The 18,233-nt window shown below is 41.5% G+C and overlaps 1 protein-coding gene across 15 annotated transcripts in view; it reads left to right on the top strand.

Annotated features, from left to right (window-relative positions):
- The first annotated feature begins 1,817 nt into the window (after nt 1-1,817).
- Nucleotides 1,818-18,233, top strand: part of FN1 (fibronectin 1) — a 76,227-nt gene continuing 59,811 nt past the window's right edge. For 7 of the 15 annotated variants that reach the window (XM_023220552.1, XM_023220532.1, XM_023220515.1 and 4 more), the window contains exons 1-11: nt 1,818-2,336; nt 3,170-3,298; nt 4,544-4,681; nt 6,044-6,175; nt 7,144-7,281; nt 9,958-10,116; nt 12,385-12,576; nt 13,350-13,529; nt 14,149-14,325; nt 15,437-15,589; nt 17,100-17,228. In XM_023220552.1, the coding sequence (XP_023076320.1) occupies nt 2,189-2,336; nt 3,170-3,298; nt 4,544-4,681; nt 6,044-6,175; nt 7,144-7,281; nt 9,958-10,116; nt 12,385-12,576; nt 13,350-13,529; nt 14,149-14,325; nt 15,437-15,589; nt 17,100-17,228 (1,675 nt within the window). In that variant the 5' untranslated portion in view covers nt 1,818-2,188. The remainder of the gene's footprint in view (nt 2,337-3,169; nt 3,299-4,543; nt 4,682-6,043; nt 6,176-7,143; nt 7,282-9,957; nt 10,117-12,384; nt 12,577-13,349; nt 13,530-14,148; nt 14,326-15,436; nt 15,590-17,099; nt 17,229-18,233) is intronic. The other 8 variants (XM_026454692.1, XM_023220526.1, XM_023220507.1 and 5 more) reach the window with 2 other exon arrangements.

Below are 18,233 nucleotides of genomic sequence, written 5' to 3'. Positions count from 1 at the left end.
CTTCCCCCAGAATCAATGGATTTTAAGAAAGCTTTAGCTACAGGTTTATCTTGCTTACATCCGGATTTCCAGGTATCCCTCTGGAAGAAACACTCGGCTTCCCAGAAATTTACCAAACATTTTACAAGGAGCTCTTTTATATTTGAAAGAGAAAACTGTTTTGTCAAGCGATGAGAAACTCCAAAAAAAATCCTTTAACCCAGACAGAATTCTAAATTTGGGGAAATCCATGGCACTCTTTCAACTTGGAGTGTGGGTCACCAAGATTCCTCAAGAGGTTTTTTTACACTATTTGTAGGAAACTGATATTTGCTGGGTGTTTTGCTTTGTTTTGGTTTGGTTTTAAATCCTTGCATGAATAAAAACAAATGCTAATTTTGTGTCTTTAATGTGTCAGGCATTTTATAGAAGACAGAGTTCTAATTACTCCTGTGGCAATTACTGAAGGTGAAACTTTTGGGAAAAAACAGGTACCTTGCCGAAATAAATATATTTTATTAGTAGCTTCATGTCCTCTCAAAGTAAACGGAACCTCTGAAATCCTAACGCAAGGAGAAGGCAAAGCATTCAGTTTGGGTCTCTCTGGATCTACTGTGGAAGCGGTGGACTCCTCCTTCTGAAGATCTTTAAAAGCAATTGTGTTTGCGTTTGTCTGAAAAAAAGGACTGATGTGATGAGTTGCTAAATGAGAGACTTTTTAGATTCCCTTTCCACTCTGGGTTTAGAGTTCGAGACGGGGGAATCTTAAAGAACTTTCCACACTCTTGGAGTAAATAACAATTGAAATATAAAAAATCTGGCGGCGGGGGATGGAGGGGGCATTCTGTAATGGAACGTGTCAGCAAAAAGAAAATGGCAAATAAATGCGAGAAAGGGGCCGAAGGAGGGCAAGACAGTACACAGGGTGCCCCCCACCCACCCGGCTTTTAATGATTCAAGCAAAAAAATCTCTGCTTTGTGTGTCACTGGCACGGTGAACGTGGGAAAGGACACGAAGACCGTTCGCTCCCCACAGCTGGTCCAACTTTCCAATTTTCAGGTTGTTCACAGTGATTTCACTTTCAGTGGAAACGGGCGTCCCATCCCCAGGAAAGAAAGGCTTTCCTGCGTATGTGAAAAAGCAAACTGTTACTTTGTCCTTGCAAAGGAAAACTTCATTCTCTGAACTTCCCCGGGATCTGCAAAGCGCCCCGCGGAACTCCCGGTACTTAGTAGAAGCTCATTCAAGGTCTCTGTTCCCCTTCGCTCCCCGTTCGTCCCCTGGCCCTTTCTCAGAGCCAGACAGGCGCAGAGCTGAGAAGGGAAGTCCGAACAGGGAGCTGTGAAGACAAAATAAGGGAGTCCCGAGTCAGTGCCCTCTAGTCCAAAGAAAAGGAGCAGGGTGGGGGGAAAGGCAGCCCCGCCCTGGGACTGAAAAGTCTGGATTCTTACAGCTGCAAGGTGGTGGATATTTTATGGGGTTTCTTCCCCACAAAATACACTCCTATAAGCAGAGATCCCCCCCCCAACCCCGACCAGAGGTGACGCAATGTCCTCAAACACCACCACCACCCCCAATAAAAAAAGAAAAGGGAAGGGGGAGCGTCTTGCAACCCCTTCGCTTCACACAAGTCCAGCCACTCCCTTTCCTCCCAGCCGCTTCCCATCCCTGCCCCCATCCCCTAAAAAGTTTGATGACCGCAAAGGAAACCGAAAAAAAAGTTGTCTTGCCCCAGTCCTGGCGGGCCATCAGCATCTCTTTTGTTCGCTGCGAACCCACAGTCCCCCGTGACGTCACCCGGAGCCCGGGCCAATCGGCGCGCGGTCGGCGGCCGCGGGCGGGGCGGGGACAGCCCAGCGGGTCTCTCCTCCCCCGCGCCCCAGGCCTCCAGCGGGGCGGGAGGGGACCGTCCCATATAAGCCCCGGCTCCCGGGGTTCGGACGCCCGCGCCGACTGTGCTGCACAGGGGGAGGAGAGGGAACCCCAGGCGCGAGCGGGGAGAGGGGACCTGCAGCCACAACTTCTCTGGTCCTCTGCATCCCCTCTGTCCCTCCACCCGTCCCCTTCCCCACCCTGTAGCCCCCAACTTCTTGGAGCCGTCAGTCCCCGGGAGGCATTGGAAGGGATTTTTCCCGCAGGTTGCGAAGGGAAGCAAACTCGGTGGCAACTTGCCTCCCGGTGAGGGCGTCTCTTCCCCACCGTCTCAACATGCTCAGGGGTCCAGGGCCCGGGCTGCTGCTGCTGGCCGTCTTGTGCCTGGGGACAGCGGTGCCCTCCACGGGAGCCTCGAAGAGCAAGAGGCAGGCTCAGCAAATGGTTCAGCCCCAGTCCCCGGTGGCTGTCAGTCAAAGCAAGCGTGAGTACTGACCGCGGGCTGAAACAGGCTGCCTCAGGGATGGGACCCTAAAGCCGACCAAAGTTGGGGCTGAAGTTTTGTGCGCGCGCGTGTGTGCGAGTGTGTGCGCGCTTTACTGAGAGAAACCAGCTGTGCACACAAAAGGATCGAGTTTTGAGCAGGCTGCTTCTGAGGGCCTGAGATGATAAGATCATGCATTGGAGGACGGGGACTCTGCGACCTACCCTTGTTTTAATAAATTCTGCACGTTCAGATTGTCCTTCTAGGAATTAACCAAAACTTGCTTTTAAAGAGAAAAATGATGCATGTCTATAAATTTTCCGTCCGGGATTAGTGTGGTCCTTACTGCTACTTATTTCCTTCTGTTAAATAATTGGTCAAATATTTTCAACATGGGGGTGGCAAGGGGGTATTGAAATAGTTGTCTTGTTTGTAACTAACTTGGAAGAGATGTAATAGGTTCCAACCTCTTTAGGGCCGCTCAGGATACTTCACCAAGAACAGAGGTTGGAATTCTTTCCGTTTTTCAAAGACATATCCTCCTTTTGCTTTGAGAAACCTGCTTAAAGTTGTCCTTTTTTACTATTACTCCAAAAGAATATTTAAGTTCCTTGCATGTTTTAAAAATGTGATTTCAATTGTCTGCCTTCCAAAATGTTTCCAACTTTTTTATGTAGACCCCTGGCCAGATGCAAATGACATCATTGTATATAACTTTTAGCAAAGTTGAAAGGAAAAAAATATATACCTAAATATTCACATAAAGAAAATTCCATAATTTTGGGAAAAGGAGGAATGGAAATGTAGTAACATTTTCCTTCAATTATTTGCAGCCGGTTGTTATGACAATGGAAAACACTATCAGATAAATCAACAGTGGGAGCGGACCTACCTGGGCAATGCCTTGGTTTGTACTTGTTATGGAGGAAGCCGAGGTTTTAACTGCGAGAGTAAACCTGAAGGTAAGTGACCACAAGCCCCATAGTTAGTATCTTTTAATACATGAAGTGGTAATTGTTAAACTTTGCATTCGTAAGTAAAAATACATACACCGTTTTTCTAATAGAATTACTTGTCATTTCCTCTGAATAAATGTTTAAAAACTGCTTATGTTTGCTTTTCACATGCTTTTACCTTTAAAACAAAGAAACGAATCTTTCCCAAATTAGTTCCTAGAGTCTTCTTTTTGCTTTATTTTCCCAGTTTTTGATGAGAAAATCAAAGATTTTGTGTGTCCTCTGACAAAAAAAAAAAATTGCTTATAAAATTTTAATTTATTAGAAAGCAGTCTCAAATCTTAAACTGTTAGTTTATGAGCCAGAAAACACTTTGGGGACCTATATTATAAAATAATTTGTCAGCGGCAGTTAACACAAAACCACTAGCCACTTCAAAGTTCTCATTCCTTTGGGACCATTGACATTTTTCTTATGAATTATAGCAACTCGGTCAGAGAAGCACTCATGAGGGGAAAATAGAAATCATAGGATTAACAAATGTTAAGGCCTGGTGGGAGGTGGGGATCTTCGAATTGTTTCTTTGTTTTTGTTTTGTTTTGTTTTGTTTTTGAGACAGAGTCTTGCTCTGTCACCAGGCTGGAGTACCGTAGCATGATCTCAGCTCACTGCAACCTCTGCCTCCTGGGTTCAAGCAATTCTCCTGCCTCAGCCTCCTGAGTAGCTGGGATTACAGGTGCACACCACCACACCCAGCTAATTTTCGTATTTTTAGTAGAGACAGGGTTTCCCCATGTTGGTCAGGGTGGTCTCTAATTCCTGACCTCAGGTGATCTACCTGCCTTGGCCTCCCAAAGTACTGGGATTACAGGCATGAGACACTGTGCCCAGTCAGTTGTTTGCTTTTTATGTGAACCTTGGTTTGACTTCCTGAGTCAGAGATTGGGATCTGAAACCCTTCACAAATCTAGCTCTGTCATAAGTTAGTACTTCATGCGGCCTTTTTCTAAGAGCCTGAGATTTCTTTACAATATGAATAATTTACAGAAAATTTGAGAATTTGTCAAGGTCAGAAACCATGGCCTTATTAGAGCCTAGGATAAAAATCTGTATCTCTCACCTCATTTTATTCTTTGAGTTGTACCATGTTACTTGTGGAATAGAAAAGTGGGTTTTCCTTTAGAGGGGATTAGTGAACTAGAAAAACTTGTACCTAAGTGAGGCTCACGTGGACTTTCCTTTTCCCCTCAGCTGAAGAGACTTGCTTTGACAAGTACACTGGGAACACTTACCGAGTGGGTGACACTTATGAGCGTCCTAAAGACTCCATGATCTGGGACTGTACCTGCATTGGGGCTGGGCGAGGGAGAATAAGCTGCACCATAGCAAGTAAGGAAGACATTGTGTAAAATAACGCCAAAATATCAAATATGAATTTCTCTGTTACCATCATTGTCATTTTCTGTTATCCATGACTGGATATTCCTAACTTTGGGATTTGGCCCTGGTGACCAGGAACTCTTAAGTGGTCACCCAACTGGTTCCTGTGTTTCTTAAAGATGGGTATGAGCACAGATGGAATCAGCGTTTGATGTGTGTGCACTTATGAGTGTGTGTGCATTTATGAATGTGTGTGTTTGTGTACATAGTAGAACCAAGAGACCTCTTGGGTTCCATTTCAATAAGACATGCTTAGGGGAGTTGCCCATTTTAAATCACCTGGACATCTTCAAGCTAGACAAATCCTGAGACTTTTCTGCCGTGACTGGGAAGGTGTTCATGAAGAGTGAACAAGCCATGTGTTGTCTGATCTTCTTGTTTGCAATGCAGAGACCTCTTACACCTCACAGAAACAGTCTAGTTTCTTGGTGACCAGTAGGTTGTACCCAGGAAGCAGATGTCCCTATTCCAAAGGATAATACAAAATTACTAACCCAATAGTGTTTGCTAAGAACTTTGGGAACCGGGTTGATTCTCATCAACTCCAGTTTAGCTAAGGCACTCTTTCCAGTATGATTCACTGAGTTACCAATAGATTCCATTAACATAGTATTTAAGTTTTTAGATCCGTTCTTTAAATGTAAGTCATCTTAAAGGCTTCTATTCAAAACAGTCCCATATGAATAGGCCCAGTCAAATTACCCCATACTTCATGTTAGGCTTTATCCAACTTTACAGGCAAATCGCAAGAGGCAAGGGTCCATAGTGTTTACAGTCTAGTTCAGCATTTGAATGTGCCATTGGACTTAACACCTTAGAAAACTACCAGGATTTCCACACTTTATATGGATATGTCTGTTTGCTTTCCCCCAAAATGACATTTCTATCCTAGGGTAAAATACAGGCTCTCCATGCTCCCAAAAGCTGGAGTGCTATGCCTGCTGTGGCCTTTTCACTGAATTAGTCTCAGTCTTAGCCTGCTGTATGTGAGTGAAGACCAAGCCTCCCAGCCTTTCTTTTCTGCTTAGGACCCAATTTCCTGTGATCTCTCTGGGAAAGCAGGATTTTTGACCTCTTCCTTGCCATCCAGATTTCTCTGTGGGTTTCCATTGTGTTCTAAACAAGACACTGAATTGAATTGACTCCAAGTGACCAGACCTGTTAATGTTTCCCCTGTCTCTGATGGGAAAGCTGTTGTCTGTGTCTCTACTTTAGCCAACCTAAGTACCTACCATGGATGGAACATGGGACCAAAAAAAAGAGAAAAATCTGTTCTGCCCTCTCCTAACATTTGTGTTGTATCTTCAACAGACCGCTGCCATGAAGGGGGTCAGTCCTACAAGATTGGTGACACCTGGAGGAGACCACATGAGACTGGTGGTTACATGTTAGAGTGTGTGTGTCTTGGTAATGGAAAAGGAGAATGGACCTGCAAGCCCATAGGTGTGTGAGTGTCAGGGCTGAGCCAGAGCTGGGATGCTTAGTTCTAATGTGGGGTTAGACCAGAATCACATCTATGTAGGTCATAGACCTGAATTCTAATGAAAACCAATAAAGAAATGGGAATTTTATTTGAAATAATGAATTATTACATAATCCATAGTCTTCTTACAGGAATCAGATCAAAAAGTACTGACTGCACATAGAAGTCTTAACTTTGCTTCAAAAGCATAGAGATTTAGAATGAAGTCATTTCTTTTACCTAATGGCTGATCTCAGATTCCTCTTTGGTCAAGATATAATTTATTTAAAAGAAAAAAATGACACTTTGGACACATTTCTATATGGAATGTCCTGGACTGAAACATGAAATAGTGTGTGCTTGTCACACTCTGGTCATTTCTTTTCAAATTAAAACTTGTTGAGCTTCTTTGGGTCTCAGTCCTCAGTTGAATTTTGTAAGTATAAGCCTGAAAGTTTCTGGCTATAAATTTTACTCTGTTTATTTATCTTCTAATTTAGAGATTCTTGTCTTGTTTTGTATTGTTTTGCTTTCCAACATTTTAAAATAGCTCTTTTCTTTTTTGTCGTATTTAGGCCACTCAAAATTCATAATTGGTCGTTTATAATTGGAATTTTGCATATGTAGTCTCCCACAGACTAGTTATACACATAGATCCTTGCTACTGGAAATGCTGGTGGGAAGTTTGGGGCTCTCTGAAAATATGTAGTCCATGTACTTATTAGGAGAATGGAATTTCTGCCTGCCAACTCAGCTGGAGCTTTCTCTTGCCTTGGCTACTTACTGTGTGCTTAGATGCTGGGTGTGTCATTCTTTCTGAACAGAGTGCCACTTAGAAAAAATGTGGCTGAATTTTTGCTTACACACTACACTTTAAATTACAGGGAGCTTGCACAATTCAAAATAACCATTTTTTTTTTTCCTGTTTTTCTTCCAAATTTCCCTACAGCTGAGAAATGTTTTGATCATGCTGCTGGGACTTCCTATGTGGTCGGAGAAACCTGGGAGAAGCCCTACCAAGGCTGGATGATGGTAGATTGTACTTGCCTGGGAGAAGGCAGCGGACGCATCACTTGCACCTCTAGAAGTATGTTTTACATCCTTATGTTAAAGTCCAGGTATTGTTTTCTGGACTCCTAGAGAGACGGGTAATACTATGTCACTTAGAACCCATCCAGTATACCAGCATGCTTTGGTAACTTCTGGATGTCAAGAAAACTTTCATAACCAACTTATTCTGCATCTTCAGAGAAGCCTACATAAATAGAAAAACATACCACTTCAATAAGGTTCAATCTTAGCTCACTGCCACTGACAAAGAGTTGAACAAAAGGTTTAGGTTTCCTTCTATGTTTGAAATTTAAAGAAAGGCACATTCATAGGCTAAATTGATAAAATTAAAAACAATTTATCCCATAAATTAAATGACCTACTCTGGAGTTAAGGATAGTGTCTCTGACCTAACGCATTTTATTAGTGCTATAAAGAAACTGGCCTCTGGCATTCTTTACTGCTCCTTCTAAGATTGTCTTGGGGCCTTAATTGTTGCCTTTGGGTTTCAAGGCTCCTTTTTTGATATTTTACACTAATAGCAACTAGAGAGTTTGTTGAAGTAAAACAGCCATTAACTGCTGGTGTTGTGAATAAGTTTAAAATCAAATCCAAATAATTTGAACCTATTTTATTTCTGTGGCTGAAAACATTTAACGACCTTAACATAGCCATCATCCAAATTCAAATTCTTTGCTAAGAAAAAATAGGTCTCTCATGAAAAGTGGTAACAATTTTGACCAAAACTTTCCCAGAAACTTGCTGGTTTGTTAGGTATTTTGCATTTAAAATGTTACTGTGATCATCAGACTTCCAGGATCTTTGTGGCAATGTTTTAGCTTAAGACAAATTAGATGTCTGATTCAAACCTTATCTATTATTTAGAACTCTTTAAATAGCAAGTTGGGAAAAGTTTCTCAAAGAGAAGTCATTTATTCCAGAAAATTTTATAAGCACTTACTTTGTTCAAGGTATTATAGGGGTGCAGATATGAATTGAACATTAGCCCAGCCTTTGAAGAGCACTTAGGGGGTCAGGGAGATGAGAAAGTCTTATACATATTTATCATCTGCAAAACACAATATTAAAAGTTTCAACAGAACTACTGAAAGTGGCACTATGGAGGTTCAGGGGATGATAATACTTTTAGTGGGGGAGTTGGGAAAAAGCTCTGATCAGTAATTATACCTTCATGCAAACTTCTGTTCTTGTGGGAGATGAATGTGAGTGTGTATTTGTTTGAACCTACATCAACTGTTAATTTTTTGTCTCTAACCCAGTAGTTGCAACAATATCTGATTCACAAAGAAATCAGATCCTCTATACTCATATCATGGCACAGAGCAAATCTGGATTATAATTTAAATAATCTATTTACCAGATAAATGAACACATAGACTAATGGTCATTTAGTTACAAATTATCATCTTATGTTGATCCCACTCTTCCATTGGAGGGCTAACACTGAATAATTTGGGGCTATTTTGCTAGTGATTTTTAAATACTGTAGGTGTTGGGATATAGGGGAGGGGAAAATAACATTTTAGTAAAAGAAATTGTGCATCCTCTAAATTTTTTACATAACAAATGAAGAAAGAGATACTACCATCTTTTTATAGCTTCTTTGTAGCCATTGGTGAAGACCCTTTAAGACCTGCTTGCCTCCCCATTGTTTTAAGTTTTTGTTTGCTTGCTTGTTTGTTTGTTCGTTTTGAGACAGAGTCTCGCCCTGTCGCCCAGGCTGGAGGGCAGTGGCGTGGTCTCGGCTCATTGCAACCTCCACCTCCTGGGTTCAAGCGATTCTCCTGCCTCAGCTTCCCACATAGCTGGGATTACCGTGGCCCGCCACCATACCCGGCTAATTTTTTTTGTATTTTTAGTAGAGACGGGGGTTTCACCATGTTGCCCAGGCTGGTCTCGAACTGCTGACTGCAGGTGATCCACCCTCCTAAAGTACTAGGATTGCAGGCGTGAGCCACCGCACTCAGCCTGTTTATAGTTTTCTAAAGCAAGTTCCCTATTGAAAGGCAGGCCATCCCAGCACTTTGGGAGGCCGAGACGGGCAGATCACGAAGTCAGGAGATGGAGACCATCCTGGCTGACACGGTGAAACGCCGTCTTTTTAAAAAAATACAAAAAACTAGCTGGGCGAGGTGGCGGGTGCCTATAGTCCCAGCTACTCGGGAGGCTGAAACAGGAGAATGGTGTAAACCTGGGAGGCGGAGCTTGCAGTGAACTGAGATCCAGCCACTGCACCCCAGCCTGGGCGACAGAGCGAGACTCCGTCTCAAAAAAAAAAAAAAAAAAAGAAAGACATCACATAGACGGTGATGACTAAGAAAAGTCCTGGAAGAGCCTGAGAAGGAAAAAGATGAAATATAATGCCAGAGAATGAAGTTAGCCAAAGGAACGGCATGAAAACAATGAATGAATGAATGAATGAACGAATGAATGAGGAATGAATGAACTAATGAATGACTATGTTATTTGACAGAGAGATGAAACTAGACTAAACCATTCAGCTCCCTTTCCATTGTAACAAATATAATTTCATCTTTCAGAAGTGTAATACCTCGCAGCACCAGAGCTGAATATGAACCTATTAGCAATAATAGATTACCAGGCATAGATAGCATTCCTTTTTTAAGATTGAATTGACCACTTGCCACTCTTGACCTGATGTATGTATTTATGTGCTTCCTTTGTGACACAGATAGATGCAATGATCAGGACACGAGGACGTCCTATAGAATTGGAGACACCTGGAGCAAGAAGGATAATCGAGGAAACCTGCTCCAGTGCATCTGCACAGGCAACGGCCGAGGAGAGTGGAAGTGTGAGAGGCACACCACTGTGCAGACCACATCGAGCGGTGAGGCACAGGACGAGCAGGGGCGGGAAATGGGGAAGCAGGTCAAGAAATATTTCCGCAAATCCGTCTTTCCTTTGACATGCCATTTGAGGATAATTTGCAGGGTTTCAGCGAATAACCTAAGATCATTTGACACATTATTGGCTGTTAAAAGTTTTTTTAATGTCAGGTTTTAACTTTTTGAGAAAAAAATGAAAATGATGCAAATAAATCTTAGGGAGAAAAAAGCCAGATTTATCGCCAAAAGATAAAACTGAGTTTTAAAGAATCCTATCATCATAAAATCTACCATGGATAGATCACACACACACACACACACACACACACACACACACACACACAGCTGCACGCACACGTATTTTGAATATCCAAAGTTCATTTGAAAGGAAATGAGAGTTATAATTAATTATATGACTACTTGGTTCTTCCCTAGGAAAGAACAAAAAAAGTACATTTGGGTTTTTTGTTGTTTATTGTTTGTTTGTTTTTGAATGAAATATACTTCCCTGTTCCAACATTGAGCTTTTTGTAGTGGAAACCATCCTTCATAGGTGGTTTCTATGCTCTGGCAAACTTTGTTACATTTTATAAAGTAATGCACAATCATTTTCTTCATGTATTGGCATTTGAAATTTTAGAAATTCAGAGAGGACCTAGAGATGGCCATGAAAGACATGATATCCAAGCATTCTTTTTAAAAAAAAAACAAGTTTTAATCATTTTTGGCATAAGAACAAGATTTTTACATCATAAATGTTTCATAAAAATCTGAAGAGAGAAATATGGCCAACAAGAATGTGCACTCCTCTCATTATTTTTAATACGTTTTGATCAACTTTTTACTATATGATGTGCCAACATCGTTATATAGTGTCTCAGCCATCCTTCAGTTAAAAATATTAATTGTTCTAATTTTTCTTCTTTTGATGAGTTTTTGTCTTGCTTTGGGCACTTACGAAGGTGAACAAGATTAGATTTGATATCTTTGAGTTATTTGATTATCATTAATACAATTGCTACTGACCAAAAAGAGTTATAAATGTCAATCTACCAAAATAGATTAAAAGAGTAGGTGGGAATTAAATGGTGATAAACACTCAGTAAATGTTAGCTATTTTTATGAATATTGCCAATACTGAAAAGACTCCATTGTTCAAAAAAGTTTGAAAAGCACTGGGTTAAACAAAATGGAACCTGCTCTGCAGAATCTGTATGTTCCTTTACATCATACTCTTCATGGTGGCGTGTAGGGGATGGGCGCCATGTCTCCCTAGTACGTTTGACCTTGGGATTCTTTGCCTGTGAACATCTTTGGGTTCTAGTGTTCAGCAGCATTTAGGGAGGCACTGAATTCAGTGTACCTTTGATCTAGCATCAACCCTGATTCTGTTCTGTGGTGGGCCCTGGCCTCCAAGAGAACAGATATCTAAAAGTTGAAAGAAAAGATCGACACATCCTGTTGTGTTGTTCTGAAAGGAAAGCTGTCTTAAGAGGATCGATTGGTTTTAGAAAAAGCACAACAGAATCGCAATAATACTGAGGAGAAATAAAATGTGGAAGGTGGAGGTGACCTCCAGAGAATCCAGGACAGCTGCCGAAGGCACCCTCTAATGAGCTCAGTTACACAGAAAAGCGAGATGTTGAAGGTATCTGCTGTATGGAGTGGCAGGATGATGTCTGTGATTTAGAAATATAATCCTGGCCAGGTGTGGTGGCTCGTGCCTATAATCCCAGCACTTTGGAAGGCTGAGGCGGGCGGATCACCTGACGTCAGGAGTTCGAGACCAGCCTGGCCAACATGGCAAAACCCCATCTCTACTAAAAATACAAAAAAAAGTCAGCCGGGTATGGTGGAATGTGCCTGTAATTCCAGCTACTCAGGAGGCTGAGGCAGGAGAATCGCTTGAACCCAGGAGGCAGAGGTTGCAGTGAGCCGAGATCACGCCACTGCACTCCAGCCTGGGCAACAGAGTGAGACTCCATCTCAAAAATAACCCCACAAAACAAAAAGCAAACAAACAAATATAATCCCAGTAGCCCCAATTGAGCTGGAGGATGGAGACCACTTGGTAGACACTTGTGGATTATTTCCTAGACTAAATACAAAAGCAACCGCTGAATAAGGGACATTTTTTTTTTCCAGTCCCAGGCCAGTAACGACATGGATTTCAGAGTGATCTCTGTGAGATCCTAAAGATCCTAACTGTAGAAAAGAGTGAATTGTCTTCTCTCACCCAGTTTTGTGACCTTCCCTTCTCATGCCATTAGGATCTGGCCCCTTCACCGATGTTCGTGCAGCTGTTTACCAACCGCAGCCTCACCCCCAGCCTGCCCCCTATGGCCACTGTGTCACAGACAGTGGTGTGGTCTACTCTGTGGGGATGCAGTGGCTGAAGACACAAGGAAATAAGCAAATGCTTTGCACGTGCCTGGGCAACGGAGTCAGCTGCCAAGAGACAGGTATGCATCATCTTTTTGAAGAATAGGACTGATGACTTCATTATTTAGTTTTTGAAGGACAATACATTCATTCAATGTGAAACAATAAAACAAACAAGAGAAGCGTGTAATCTTTACCACCCTGTGATAACAATCAGGGTTGGCATTTGAAACATTTTCGTCCAACTTTTTAATTTATGTATTTTCTTTCTGGCGATGGGCATCATGGGTAAAGATTGTATTATCTTTATTTGTCTAAAGTGTTGTTACAAGAGAGCTGCTTTCTGCACGATCATCAAAATTTTATATTCTAAATATCAATTTTCAGCAGCTTTGTGATGTAAACATCTTCCGATAACCTAATATATGTATTCTGGGCTACAAATGTGGTAGTAACTATGGCAATAAAAATTGGTACACAATTCTCCCCCAGAGTAGCCTTATATATTAATTTTTATGGCACAGATATAGTCATAAATATTATCCCAACATCCTTAAGCAGCATCCTTAATTGACCTGTATAAATATAGCTTTACAAATAGAGAAACTGAGGCATGGCAGCAGAACTGGTCATGAAGGATATCAGCAGAAGAACTCAGGTGTCGTTCTATCCACAGTAGACCTGGATTCCTGAGTAATGCATTTAGACTGAAATTAACGAGATGATCATCTATACTCATACCTTCTTCCTTTGAGGGCACAAGCTCAGTATCTCATTGAAGCCATAAATAAGCAGTTGCTGGTGGGAGATAAAGCATCTCTGTTTACTGACACTCCTTTGATTATGATTGTAGCTGTAACCCAGACTTATGGTGGCAACTCAAATGGAGAGCCATGTGTCTTACCATTCACCTACAACGGCAGGACGTTCTACTCCTGCACCACAGAAGGGCGACAGGACGGACATCTTTGGTGCAGCACAACTTCGAATTATGAGCAGGACCAGAAATATTCTTTCTGCACAGACCATACTGGTGAGTGTCCCAAGGGGGAGCCATGGAAGTGAAAAAAAAAAACTCACTTTCATGCCCTATTTTTATTTGCCAGCATTCTAGCCATTTATTTTGAGGCTGCCCAAGAAGCATCGCTTTTGTTAAGTTTGGACTCAAGAGATAACAGAGCTCACATAACAGCTGAGGATTCTTCCATCTTCCCCAGTACTGTTGGGAAATGACACCAAGGGAATAGCCTTCCAGTTCATTTGATTTAACACATTGGGATTATGATGTGATTAAAGATACTTGTATTTTGGAATCAGTAGATGATCCCACAGGGCTGAGGAATACACAGGATGAATATTTTAATGCCTTAGCTTATTTTCCAGTTAAAACAATGTTTTATTCAAAGCTATCATTTAATCTTTTGTGGGGGGTGCGGGGGAAATGACAGTGAAAATGGGATTTAAATCTGTTTTGAACGTGAAGGTAAATATGCTAAGAAGCTTAGAACTATATTATCAGATATTTTTTATTCTGAAATAGACTCTCTGAGAATTAGCTGCAGAAATCTGGTTCTCTCAGACCAGTAATTCTGTGTACATTGGAAAGCTCAGCGGTAATCTTTTCCTTCCTTGTTGTGTATTGTTCCTGGCAGTTTTGGTTCAGACTCGAGGAGGAAATTCCAATGGTGCCTTGTGCCACTTCCCCTTCCTGTACAACAACCACAATTACACTGATTGCACTTCTGAGGGCAGGAGAGACAACATGAAGTGGTGTGGGACCACACAGAACTATGATGCCGACCAGAAGTTTGGATTCTGCCCCATGGCTGGTAAGATGAAGCCCTTGTGGGTTGTCTTGTTTGACAACTATTTAGGGAATAGAGACTAAAGACGAGTGTCCAGTTTACTCCTATTTCATTCATTAAGACAATTTTGAGACAACAGAAAACTTCATGTGAAATGTGTGTGTGTGTGTGTGTGTGTGTGTGTGTGTATGTGTGTGATGTTACATCATATATATAAGGATTGGGAAGAATAATTAGATAATTATATAATTTTTAAAGCTCATTGACATGATTTAATGTCAAAAGTATAATTACTTATTTGTAAGGCTGGAAATATGAATTTGCACAGGTTTGTCTTTGTAAAGAGCACACAACTGAGTAGCTTACAACATTTAATATATATATGATGGCTTTAGTCACAGAGCTACAATATTGACACATGGTTGTGGTTTGATGGCATAAGCTCTATCACTTATTAAAGAGTGCCAAAGTGACTAAAACTCAGTGTTTTCTAACAGGTAGGGAATCTCGCTCTTTTTTTTAAGGTCTCTAGTTTGTATAGATGGCAAACAAATGGAAACCAATATCTTTTCCTTGTTTTCAGATTTCAAGAACCCCATAGATTCCCCTTGGTTTTCCAGTTGTAGAACCAAGAGCTTGTGCAGTAGGCACTGTCAAGAGTGACTATGAGACAAAGAAACTGCTTACAATTTTATTTCTTTATTTCAACAAAAGAAAATGTTGAGTTTAGGAGAAAAAACCACTTTTGCTTGAAATTCTATATCCAAATACATAGTTGCTATTTGATCCAGAATAAATTGGAACTGGGAAAAGTTATGAAGCAGTAGTTAAATCCAGGCTTCTAGAACAGCATGAACTCTTTGTGTGAATGTGTAGGTATTATCTTAGTTTAACATCCCCTAACCGTTCCTGTAACTATTTTCTATGACATCATGTTTGGACTATATTTTCTGCCTCCAGGACTCAAAAATTCTACCCCTTCACCTGACAGCACTTAGATTTCTTGGATGCACACAAAGCTTCTTCCCCAGTGAGAATTCTTGGGATGACCAAACTGAACTGATCCTATTGCACACATACCTGTTTAGACCTTGTGATCATTTATCAAGTGCCTTTCTCATCCATTTCCAAACAGCCCATGAGGAAATCTGCACAACCAATGAAGGGGTCATGTACCGCATTGGAGATCAGTGGGATAAGCAGCATGACATGGGCCACATGATGAGGTGCACGTGTGTTGGGAATGGTCGTGGGGAATGGACATGCATTGCCTACTCGCAGCTTCGAGGTACGCTGGCTGATTAATGAAAACATTTGAGATGGCAAAAGGTACAGAGAGGGAGACTTTTTTTTAGTGAAAACTTGCACTTTGCCACAAGCAGGGGAAGAAATATTCAATGCCACTTCATTCATTAGTCTACCAAGCTTGGTAAGATAAGCCTTTCAGGCAGCCTGCTAAGACAAGCTGGCACAGCAATGCTAACGTTCTGAAACATTCCTAGGATATAAGTACTTAGGCTGAGCCAAAAAGATGACTTCAAAAGTAAGAATGAAACATTTGATCCATTCAGCTTTAGGCTATGCCACTGGATTCATGTCTAGAAAAGACAGGATAATTTCTGTAAAGAAATAAAGACCTTGCTATTCTAAAATCAGATCCTTGCAGATCTAAATTTCAGGAACCAAATACATACGGGACTAACTTTCCTTGTTCAGATTAGTTTTTCTCCTTTGCACCCAGCTGTATAATATGAGGAAGTATTGACTTATTTAAAGTGTTTTAGTTTTACATTTCTTTGATTTGAAAAGTAATAGTTAGGGAGAACTCTGAGTTATTAATAATCTGTGTGGCTAGTGTGTAGATATTGGTCTGAATTTGTTCTCCTTTTGTGGTGTCCAGTGGGTAACACCATCCAGGAGTAATAATTACATGTGGTGTTGCAGAGCTGAAAGAGACCTTAATAACACATACAGACCTCACTCTATAGACCAAGAAGCTGAGACCCAAAAAGGAAAAACTAATTTTCTCAGGATCTCTCAAAGAGTGAGCAACAGAGTTGGCCTAATTTATTTTAGCATTATGAATACTGTTGACAATTTATTTCCCAAATCTATATATCTCCACCCCTTCCCCCATTCCATAGCCCAGACCACTACATCATATGTTTCATCTTCTTATTTATCCTAACAAGCAGATATTTAAAGGAAATTACCAACTAAACAAGAAATTTTCAGAAAGTAAGATGTATATTTGTTCAAATATTGGCTTTTCACAGGAAAGTGTATTTTACTACTTTTTTTTTGAGACGGAGTCTTGCTCTGTCGCCCAGGCTGGAATGCAGTGGCGTGATCTCACTCCCAGCTCCGTCTCCTGGGTTCATGCCATTCTCCGTAGTAGCTGGGACTATGGGTGCCCGCCACCACGCCCGGCTAGTATTTTTAGTAGAGAAGGGTTTCCCTGTGTTAGCCAGGATGGTCTCGATCTCCTGACCTCATGATCCACCCACCTTGGCCTCCCAAAGTGCTGGGATTACAGGCATGAGCCACCGCGCCCGGCCATATTCTTTACTTGAGCATGCTGTAACCTCTGCAACAGTTACAGATTTTGGAGAGAAAAAAAAAATTTTTTGGCAAAAAATTGTATTAAAAAGGTTATTCTATGCTTGTAGAAAAGTTATTTTAGTGGAAGGTGTTGATAATTAAGCAGAAGTAGCTGTATGCTTTGAGAAGCATACCTTTTTTCTTTCATCAATGGAACTTTAAAAAGTTTCTCACTCACCCACCTATTTCCTCAACAGATCAGTGCATTGTTGATGACATCACTTACAATGTGAATGACACATTCCACAAGCGTCATGAAGAGGGACACATGCTGAACTGTACATGCTTCGGTCAGGGTCGGGGCAGATGGAAGTGTGATCCCGTCGGTGAGTAGCCCCATTTCCCTAGATGAGTTTGCACAGGTGGAATGGTGAGCAAGTTTCAGATGAGAAAAGCTATGTGAAATCACGTGACTGAAGTTGGCTCCAGGCTTTGATCAGTTGCTTGCAAAGAGCTTTGTAAAGTCTTCTCTCTAATACTGAACCAAAATATCTTGATATTGGTAGTCATCTGGTTTTTGCTGAATTTGATGACAAATTTAGGCTTATTTTAATTGAATGGAATTTATTCTTTGGTTTAGAATCATAAAGATAATCCATGCTATGAAAAGTATTGTTTCCTTTTTTTTTTTTTTTTTTTTGAGAGAGAGTTTCGCTCTTGTTGCCCAGGCTGAAGTGCAATGGCAGTCTCGGCTGACTGCAACCTCCGCTTCCTGGATTCAAGCAATTCTCCTGCCTCAGCCTCCCGAGTAGCTGGGATTACAGGCATGCACCACCAGGCCCAGCTAATTTTGTATTTTTAGTGGAGATGGGGTTTCTCCATGTTGGTCAGGCTGCTCTCAAACTCTCTTCCTTACCGGCAGTGCAACAGCATGAGCAAAGGGTTGTACCAGTAAATATCACCCACCAAAATACTCTAGGATTTTTTTGGCTGCCCTTCAAAATAGAGCTAAGCAAATAGTGAAGGTTGAGCCTGAAAAGAGCTGTGTTACCAGCATGACAAAGTTTAAGGTAATCCATTACTATTTTTTTTACCAAAAGATACTGGTTGCTAACTAAGAAAACAAACTGATAACACCAGTTTGTTTAGCGTGAGATTGCCAGAACTGAGAGAGAAGCCTGAGAGGTTTTCTTAGAAGCTGCTCAGCAGGCCGGGCGCGGTGGCTCAAGCCTGTAATCCCAGCACTTTGGGAGGCCGAGACGGGCGGATCACGAGGTCAGGAGATCGAGACCATCCTGGCCTACACGGTGAAACCCTGTCTCTACTAAAAAATACAAAAAACTAGCCGGGCGAGGTGGCGGGCGCCTGTAGTCCCAGCTACTCGGGAGGCT

Source organism: Piliocolobus tephrosceles, chromosome 11 (assembly GCF_002776525.5).
Source record: "Piliocolobus tephrosceles isolate RC106 chromosome 11, ASM277652v3, whole genome shotgun sequence".
NCBI classification, from domain to species: domain Eukaryota; kingdom Metazoa; phylum Chordata; class Mammalia; order Primates; family Cercopithecidae; genus Piliocolobus; species Piliocolobus tephrosceles.
Note: the sequence above shows the minus strand (reverse complement) of the source record. Positions and strands in the feature narration are given on the sequence as shown.